This window comes from Grampus griseus (assembly GCF_964374135.1).
Source record: "Grampus griseus genome assembly, chromosome: 3".
Lineage (NCBI taxonomy): Eukaryota > Metazoa > Chordata > Mammalia > Artiodactyla > Delphinidae > Grampus > Grampus griseus.
Window position 1 is genome coordinate 133,899,445 of NC_139019.1, and position 10,171 is coordinate 133,909,615.

Below are 10,171 nucleotides of genomic sequence, written 5' to 3' on the forward strand. Positions count from 1 at the left end.
CGGTTCAAGAAATTTCCAGTATGTGAGGGAGCCTTAGTTAAAAATTAACCTGTGACAAAGAAAACACTACAAAATTGACGTTTCATAAACAATTGTGTCAAACAGCAATCCAAAATTAATAGTGAAATAAAATAAAAAATTATTTTGCTTCAATTAGCAGCTTAGCTACTGGTGAACAAATTACAAAGATGTAATTTAAGCTCAGCAGCTAAGCAGGCCTGTTTGCAGAACTGAATTAGGAAAGTTGCAAAGGAATGATATCATATTCAGTATGCTGTTCAGTTACATCACAGCCCTGAATAAAAAGAGAATGTGTACCAAAAGCAGTTAGCTTCAGAATGCATCTTTTGTGTCTCAAAGAAATAAAATCTCTCATATTATTCAAACACCAAGATAAAAACTGAATCATTCTAACAATATCATGCAATATTTCTTTTTCTAGCAGTAATAAAAGATATTTCACTCATACGATAACTACATTTACATCTATATTAGTAGATACAACTGGCTTTGTCAACTCAATGGGGTAATAATAGTAATAATAGTAAAATAATAAAAGCAGCTAATTTATTAAGCACTTAATGTATGCTAGTCACTGTTCTAAGCATTTTCCATGTATGAATTCATTTAATTTTCACAACTGAGCTTCCAGGTAGGTGCTACCATTACCTCAATTAGTTTCCAAATGCTTACATATTTTAATAACTAAGACCAAATCATTCTTGCTCAACAACTATATAAACAATTCACCAACATCCAGACCCTCCTTCATTCCTCTCAGCAATATAAGTAAAGACACAAGAACAGACTATCCGTGTAGTCATACAAGTTCGATAAATGCATCACTACTAATACGTTCATTTTTAATGCTGTTCAAACATTCACATGGAAACAGCTCTAGCGTAAATATCCCCGAACAAATGGCTGTATATTATCCAGGAGGGAGCAGTTGGACCGCCAGACTGGGAAAGTACTAGGCCATCTGGCTCCGGCAATCTCTCCAAAACCATCAGCTTTGTTTTCACCCCCAGACTCCAAACAACACATTTTCCACTGTGATGAGTTTACATTTTCCCAAACACAGGTCCTGATCATGCATAAAAATCCCAAACTTCTTCATTCCTCTATGTGCAAGGAAATTCAAATCACCTGCATTTTTGACATGTTACCAAAGAAGAGAGAAAGCTGCTAAAATATGGCTCCTAACTATAAACTTGCCCTGTCATTGCTTGTTTGTTTCCCCAAATACATGAAAGAACCTCTCTGCTGGCCTAGTTGAATTCCTTAGGAACTTATTGATACACTAAAAATGTGTTTATCTACCAATGAAGAACCATGAACAGAAAGGGTTGTTAATCAAATCTACGTAGCTGTGGCAGGACATGATGAAACAATCAATCGGAAAAAGTGCACTTGCATCAATAACTTGAAATACCGGGAATATCAAAACAAATATATAAAGATTAGCTGGAAAGAGAACTATGACAGCAGTTCTAATTATTGTACCTTAGACTTCCCACAGTGCTGGGACTTTTTAGGGGTCCCCTCACCATATCACCTACCTTCAAATCCATACACAAAAAGATGTGACTATTATTTTTCCCTTTCCAAAAAAGAGCTTTGGTTTGGGGGCAGGGAATGTTTTGTTTTTGATAACTTTATGGAATTTGGTACTCTTTCTTTGAATTATAAAAATTTCCCTTTTTTCAAAGCAAGATGGTAAGAGGGCAGATAAGTTAAAGGTTGTTTTTTTTTTTTAAAAAAAACTATTTAAAGATAACTCACTGAAGCAATCACAGAATGTAATTATATCTCAAATACTACAGGAAAATCTGAACTGAGGCACATTAAAACTCAGACCTCTCCCACTGAGTTCATTTGAGTTTCTGCAGTAGATACCATTTCTGGATGCAACAGCCATCAACTTCTGGATCCTACAGGCCTTTTTGCATGCTCACTAATGGAATACCAAAAACAGCAATGACAAAAAAAAAAAAAAAAAACACCCTATTTTTAGTCCAGCTAAACTTGGTTTTGCAAAACCCTTCCCAAAAGCAAGCTTCTTATTTTCTAGCTGGTGGACAAATATTTTAAATATAATTATATCCTTAGTGTTTTATAAGAAAAGCATAGGGATAAGAGGGCTCAGATCCTTACACATTCACTTCTAATAAAGCTTTCCCTTTCCTGGTAGAGTCAAAAATTAAGAGTCATTACCCCAAATAGTGTAATGAGACACTTTGAAAAGATGTGAAATACTGTGTCATACCAATACATCTTGGTTGATTGAGTACATTTCTGTTTGATCTCAAAGCTGCTAACTCCACCCAAGATCACGAACATTCTATGAAAATATAAAGTGCACAGCTAGTTTTGAATTTTGCTTGCCAAAGATTCCCTTCAAGTCTTAACCCCAACTTCTGAGTCAAAGATATGACATCACATACATAAAGCTGCATCTCTGATGTGAAAAACGTTGCGATAAATAAGCAGCTAAGAGAAGACACTTGAACTCTGCTTAGATACTCCCACTGAAACTTATGATGTTATTAGAACTCATCACATCACTGTAATTATTCCATTCAGCACTCTAAATATCAAAATCCTGAGTCTATCTACCTGGAATAATTTCACAGGGGAAAAAGAAGTAAGCGTTTAATTGGTCACCTTATGTCAAGACTTACTTCTGATTGAAGGGGTCACTGCACACTTAACTAAAATAAAAAATTTAAGAAACTTAAAAATCAGACTTGGCATTTAATTATCACAGAATAATTTCAAGCTAGATGAGAATCCACTGTTTTACTCATCAAAGCTAAAACGTAATAATTATGTCACAGCTAAGGAAAGTCATGCTCTTCGCGCTGATCTGCTTTTTGAAGACTATTGTATTAGCTGTGTACACAAGAAGCTAACCTACTTCCCAAACTCTTACAGCACATAATCAAGGAAAAAGCAACCGGATAACGGGCAGGGATTGCCTTTCAAAGTAAAAGCTACAGAGAAGGCATTAGACAACTATTATGAAAGCAAACAGGTATGCCTGGAAAAATCTTTTTTCTTGATATTTTTAGACTAAATTCAGATAATTACTAAGCCTTTTTTTCAGGTCGCTCCCCACCAAAATATACAATTGCCTACATTTATAATTTTAACTTTCAGTGAGATGTCACAGTATGGCAAGTAACTCTCTTATACCTGCTATTACTACACTATATCTTATTCTGGTCCCACTCCCACCCCCACCACCGATAGAATTTATGACACCAAGCAGTCAAAGAATGCCTTAGCCAAAGTTTTTCTTAAGCTCTATGACCTTGTTAGTAAAATGATATTAGATGTATTGCTTTATAAAAATCAAGATTATTCTTCCAACTTAGAAGAGTGTGTAAAGTCAGTTCATCTCATAATGGGAAGATCAATTCTTGTGGCACTTTTGGTTTAAGGGGCCTAAAATCAAACATGTCCTAATTTTGTGCGCCTTACAACTGTTCACTTCATAGAGTTGCCGATAATTTAATATTTAAGTGGCCAATGTTTCACAGGCAGACAGGCCTTACATACTGGTTTGTGGGGAGTTTTTATTCTTTAAAAAATAAACTCTAATAAGTACATAAAGAATATGTATTAGAAATCATACTTTCCCTCTCCCCCTCCCATCTTTTCTTTCCTCTGATGGGAATGGCAGGAAAAGATACCCAGGGTATCAAAGACAATTTTTTAACAACAAAATTCCACTTAAGACATTTTTGTTTTGATATCATTTTTTTAAAAAGTTACTGAAATAAGGCTTTTGCATTTTTTGCTTGGCAGGAAAAAAATTTAACAAAATACAGAGAGTCCAAATCAAAGGGAATTATCCTATGTAATGATCAGAACCAGTATAGTAATAAGAATAAAAAACAATAATAATACCAAGAGTAAAAGCATAAATGTGCGTTTACTCTGAACTATCAACTAAGAAATAAAACAGATCTTTAAGAAAGTCAAATATTTTAGGCTAATAACTTGAAATAGATTTCAAGAGATATGTATTTATCATTTTAAAAAATACATGTCATACCCTCATGCTTTTTACTTGGTTCACAATGAAATAAAGGTAAAAATTACAATTAGCTGTTATTAAATTGGTTCTTGCTGAGCAGATTTTAAAACTCCCAACAGCTTATTAACGTGCATTTTGTACAACATATTTAAGCCATGGGTATCTAAAAACATTTTTTAAGTATGCATGTATTCTCTAATTTGAAACCTTCCAAGCCAGTATCTATGAAAACTACATCCCTTATTTTAAAGGGAATATTTTTAAATCGCAATCAAGCAAACCAGTTTTAACCCTCTCACTAAATTGGTGGTCAGTACACAATGGGTAACTTTTCTCTTTGTTCTGATTTCTTTCTCCCACCCAATAAAACTGTCTCCTTTTTTGTCACAAAATCCTCCAACTACCTAACCAGATATTTAATTCTTAAACTTTTTCTTAAAATTAAAAAGAAAAAATGTTCCTGCCCCTCGTAAAAACGTCAGACCTCTTTTCTGACTCGGCTCATAATTGTATCTTTTGAACCATAACTCAACCTTAATGTATACTGCTTGGCACCCGCGTGTTGGGAGCTAAAGAAAACGCCGTCTATGTACCTTTAAGACCACAAGCTCACTCATGCTGCCTGGCTTCTTGCCAAACTTGGAGGCAAAAGCCAGGAGGATTTTTGCAAAATATCTTCTAACAATTGTCGCTCCGTCTTCCAACACTACCACCACCACCATCTCTGTTTTAAAAAATGTGTAGAGTGGGTCAAGTGCGCTCTCAGACCATCTCACCGTTTCTGGGGAAGCTGCCTTTGCCCCTCACCCGCTTCCTCTACCTCTGCCTCCCGGGGGAGGCCCTGATGGTTTGGGTTTCACTAGTTCAGCCCGATCTGCACGAGGGTCTCTGCGCACCTTTGCGCCCCTGGGGCTCCCCGGCCGGGTCAAAGGAAGTTCAGCCCATATTCTCCCCACGCAGCACTCCGCGTAGTCTTAAATCACAAGGTCTGAATTTCCCTTATAAAGAAGGAGACGTCGAGCCATCTCCTCCACGCGGCGAGTCAACGTGCTTTTGGGCATTTGGAAGGCTGCGCTGAGAGCGCGGTCCGCCCTGGCATTGAGAGTTCGAGTCCCAGCCCTCCCGCTAAGGAGTAGCCAGCTTCTAGACTCTCCCAAATTTCGCGGCCGTAGAGTCACCCCCGCGGCGCGAATTTAAGAAACTTACTTGTTTTGTCATGGAGTCAATGAGGCGAACGTAGAAATCCTGCTCCGTCCTTATTCCTGGGGGAGGGGCGGGGGACAGGGGAACGAAGGAGAATTAAGTGAGAGAGGATCTGCAGGAAACAAAGAATGGGGCTCCAAGGCTGATGGAACTCCGACTGTCCCGGAGAAGCAGCCAGGACCCCCTTCCCCAGTTCCCGGAGAAGGGCCTCTGGCCCAGCCCGAGCGCATTTGGAAGGCGGCCCCACCCTCAAGCACAGCAGCTGGCAATAAGGCGGACCCCCACCTGGGTTCTCTCCCTTCCCACGGCTGGAGTCCCTCTGCGTGCTCTCCGGGAGCCACCAAGGCCCTGACCGCTGTAGCCCCCTGAACTCAAGGGACTTGGGCATGAAGTCTACGCTAAGCGGAGGAACCCGGCCTTAGGAAGGGGAAGAAGAAAGAAAGCAGCCCAGCGGGGGCCAAGGCGCCACACCTGGACCCAGGTACGCGTCCGCTAATGCCGCCGCCCTCGAGCCACTCAGGGCCTCCTCAGGTGAAACCTCTTCAGGAGAAACTTAGGAGAGGCCGTTTTACCCCGAGGATGGCGGACGACTGAGCTTTGCTCAGGGTTCTCGTCCACCTGAAGCTCCCCGCGCCCCCTACCCTCACCCGGAGCCCCGGGGTGCCGGCGCAGACCCGACGGGAACCTCACCATTGCTGTAGAGGAGCTGGAGCCGGTAGTGAATCCCGTTATTGGTCTTTTCGCTGTTGGCTTCCTGGGTTGCAGCAGGACGCAAAGACACAAGAGACGCAGGAGAGAGGTCGGCGTGAGCTAGTGGACAGACTTCGAGGCAACTTTCCCCAAGCAGGGACCCCTGGCCTGGGAGCCGGACAGGCCCGGGAGCAGCAGAAATTGTGGCCAACTGTGATCCCTCTGCCGCCCTCCCGACCCTTACTGCTCCCTCTAAGTTTCTAAAAAATTCCGTGGGGCTCGCACGGGAGATCCCGTTCCTAGGGCCTGGGGGCTCGAGCTTGGGCCAGCAGAGGCAGGAGCCACGCGTGGTCGCGCGGTCGAGGGCGGGCTCATCCCCAGCGCCCTTGACTCTGGAGTGCGAAGACGGGCTCGCCTCTCTCCATCTTTGGGGACTAAGCACGAGCTTTTTTGGAGCAGAACCTCAGGAACTAGGAGTCCGGGTTCGCCCAGAACGGGAAGTGGCTTGGGGGACCCCGCGCGGGAGTGTGTTATGGATGCTTTGCACTCGCGAGGAGCTCGCCTCCCGAAGCGCCTGAGCCTGCTCCCCGGCTGGGGGCGAGGGGCAGCGGCGCTGCGCCCACTTACTTTTTCCTTCTCCACGAACCCCACAAAGGCTGTCCTCTCGATCTCCACGGGCTGGCCCTGTCTGTCGTAGAGGGCCAGGACGAAGTGGAAGAAGTTGGATTTCCGCAGATTGGAAGGCGGCTGCTTCTCAAAGTGAGCCCGGGCCAGACCCACCCCGCTGCGGTCAAAGACGCAGAGTTAGACGGCTAAGCGGGACAACAACCGCGACCCCCTGTCACCTCTTACACACGCGCGAACCCTCAAACACCTCTGCCCCCCCAAAACGCCCTGTGGGCTCCCTACACGCCCCCTCAGGCGCCCCGGGCCCACCCGGCGACGGGACATGCGTGCTCTCGCCTGCCCAGTCCTCCCCGCCGAGGACCTGCGCGCCCCCCGAACTTGACGAAGAGGTGTGAAAGTTTTGTTTGGGTTTTGCGCAAGAGATAAAACGCTGTACGCGTTTACTCCGACCAGACGCGCGCTGCGTGGGGAGGAAGAAAAGTAGCGGTGCATGAGGTGAAGCGCGATCGTGGAATAAAGCCGGTCGTTTACAACTTAAAGGGAGGGTGGGCATGGGAGTTGGTTCTCGCCACTCCCTCGAATCTCCCGTGGGCAGGTGAGAATGGATGGGGAACATGCTCAGCTCCTCGCTGCAGCAGCCATCCTCCGGGAAACCTCATGTGCCGCCCCCTCCCCGCCCCCGGCCAGCCGCGGGTGCCCGGCCTCGGGAAGCTGTCTGTCCCCACCCCCACAAATAAAGCATGTGGAGAAAAAGGATCTGTGGGTGGAACTCAGAGCAGTCAGGAGTGGTCGCTGTGGGAAAGGGAATTGGGTGTTTTTTTTAAAAGACCTGTCCTGACAAAGTTTCGCTGTTCCGCAGAAATCCTCACACCCTTTCCAGAAATCCTATGGATAAGGGCTGAGGGTTGAGCGCGCCCTCCCGGGGGCTGGAGCCTGGGGCACCAGGGGCGCAGGGCGGCCACTGACAGCCCGACCTGCCCGACACAAGGGCGCGCACACACACACACGCACGCGCCACACACACACACACTTTCGCTTCTAGCCCAGTTACCCAACTCACTCTTACTGCCAACCACCCCCATCCTTATTATCATCGGGGATGGGAACAGTGTTGTGGACACTTGTCCCCAGCCCGGAGAAGATGAGGATGATGTAATTAGTCATCTTCATTCTTCCCCTTCCGCCCTCTCTGGGCCGGAGAGAGCATGGAGCCACAGATCTCCCATTCCCCCAAGCCCAGCTGGTGGCCTAAAAAAAGGGGGGCGACCATTTCTCACTTGGGACCAGGAGTCCCCAGAATGGGTACTGAGGGTGCCCAGGAAAGTTCCCCCGGGTCAATCTCCAAAAGCAGTGCCTCTAGGCCATACAGCCTAGCATGCAGGAGCTGAGAGTGGCAGAGGGGCTAGAAGAGGCCATGGTCATAGACGGCGGGGAAGACTTTTAAGAGACATCAGAATTAAAGTTAGGAGTTGCTGTTCTTCGGGTGGACCAAGAAAAACTGAAAGCTAAAGGGAGAGGGAGGGAGAACCAGAGAGGAGAAATAAGAGATGATTCTAGGGGGAAATTGAAAGAGAAAAGGGGAGAGAAATGGAGTTAAGAGAAGGAAAAAGAGGAAAGGGGAAGAAAGAGTGAAGAAAGAAGAGGGAGGAAAGAGGAAGAAAGTGAAGAAAGAAGAGGAAGGAAAGAAGGAAGAGGGAAGGAAAAGAAAGGGAAAGAAAGGAAAGAAAGGAGGAAGAAAGGAACGAAGAAAGGAAGGAAAAGGAGTAAGGAAGAAAAAGGGAGGAAGAAAGGGAGGAAAGGAAGGAGAAGGAAAGTTTTTTAAAGGGGGGGAAAGAAAAGAAAGAAAAAGGAGGAAGGAAAGGAAGAACGAAGGAGAGAAAAGGAGGAAGGAAAGACATAGAGAAGAAAAGGCAAAGAAAAGAAAGAAGAAAGAAAAAGAAAGGAAAGAAGAAAATAGGAAAGGAAAAGGAAGGAAAGAAAAAAAAGACAGGCGGCCTGAAAAGAAACAGCAATCACAGAAAAACACAGATATCCAACATCATACTGGTGAGACGCCTCTTCAGGCTTAAAACAAAATGAAAACAGTCACAGACCAGGCAGGGAAAAGTGCCGGTAAAGCGCGGGCTCCTCGCAGGCAGCTTCTGGCTCTGCGGCCGCAGGCAACCAAGACAGAGCGGCCGGGGAGAGCGGAGCCCCGGAGACGAGCAGAGCCGAGCGGCAGACGCAAGAGCGCGGCCCGGCCCCGCGGCGGCGGCTTCCGCTACCACCTCCCGGCTCTGCTGCTCGCGGCTTGCCTCCCCGGCCGCGGTCCCCGAGCGGTACTCACCTCTGCGCCGCCGTGTTGGCGTCCAGCACCCCGGCGCCCTGCATCCACGTCCGCACCGCGTTCATGCCGCTGCCCAGCGGCTCTTCCTTCATGCTGCTTCCACTCCGTTGGATGCTTTCCTGAATCCCAAACATGAAAACAACCTTTTCTTGTGGAAAATCTCCTCCCCCTTGAAAATTTGAAAAAAAAAAAAAAAAAAAAAAAAAAAGGAAAGAAAAACGCCAGCCAGAGATTTTTTTTTTTGAGTTGTTGAACTCGCGCTAGAAGATCAAGACGGGCTGGAAAGCAAATTTTTTAAAAATGTAAACCTTCGCTCAAAACTGAGCGATAACCCGAAGGAAAAAAAAAAAAAGGAGAGAAAAAAGGAAGGGAAAATCCAACAAAAAGACCAAAATTAAAAAAATAGAGATGTATGCTTGGCTGTTGGGGGTTGTTTGGTTGGTTAATTTTTGGTTTGGGTGCTTTTTTTTCTTTTTTTTTTCTTTCTTTTTTTTTTTTTTTTTTTGTAATGATCACAGGCCGGTGGAGGACAGGAGGGGCTGGAGTTTCCTTTTGTAGAGGTACCGTTCACTTGAAGAAGCAGGAAGAAAAAAAAAACCCTGATGGCAATTTAAGAAACAATAGACTCAACTCGCGCTGCCGGCTTTGCTACTTCAAGTGTCATTTTCCACAACCAGGCAAGTTTTTCCTCTCTCTCTCTCTCTCTCTTTTTTTTCCTCCTTCTCTCCCAACCAAAGATGTTTCTTTCCTTTCAGTGCGTATAGATGAGGAGGACGCTGGTTGCCATAGACAGATACACCAGAGAGGGAGAGTGGGGTGGGGGGAAGGGGGAGGGGGGTAGGGAAAGACAGAGAGGAAAGGAGAGGAGAGGAGAGGAGAAAGAGAGAGAGGTGGACCCTGCTGAATGGAGATTCTGTTTTCTCCTTGCTAAAATAGAAGTGATTTGCAGGCTTTCCCTATGGAATCCAGTTTGACTCTCCCCAGAGCTAAACACAAGCACACTAACCCCAAAGGGAGGAGGCGGGGCCCGCGCGGCAATGACCCGCCCCTTCATTTGCATAACGTCATCCTTCCGCCTCGCCTCAGCCAATCGCGGCGCAGGAGCCTACTGGCTCTCAGCACAGGGCCACGCTCCCTCATTAACATCCCTCTCCGGGTGGCGCAGGGGAGCCGGCCAAAGTTCCTCGCAAAGTGGCGCGCGAAGGATCGCTTAGTACCCGTGTCCGAGCTGGAGAGGAGCGGGGCTGAGCTGGGCAGAGCCGGGCAGGAGAAGGGAGACA

The 10,171-nt window shown here is 45.9% G+C and overlaps 1 protein-coding gene across 3 annotated transcripts in view; it reads right to left on the minus strand.

Moving 5' to 3' along the window:
* EBF1 (EBF transcription factor 1) overlaps positions 1–9,842 on the minus strand; it is a 394,778-nt gene extending 384,936 nt beyond the window's left edge. For all 3 annotated transcript variants that reach the window (XM_082651441.1, XM_082651440.1, XM_082651439.1), the window contains exons 1-4: positions 8,892–9,842; positions 6,566–6,722; positions 5,939–6,002; positions 5,252–5,307 (exon numbers count right to left, since the gene is read on the minus strand). In XM_082651441.1, the coding sequence (XP_082507567.1) occupies positions 5,252–5,307; positions 5,939–6,002; positions 6,566–6,722; positions 8,892–9,025 (411 nt within the window). In that variant the 5' untranslated portion in view covers positions 9,026–9,842. The remainder of the gene's footprint in view (positions 1–5,251; positions 5,308–5,938; positions 6,003–6,565; positions 6,723–8,891) is intronic.
* Positions 9,843–10,171: the final 329 nt, after the last annotated feature.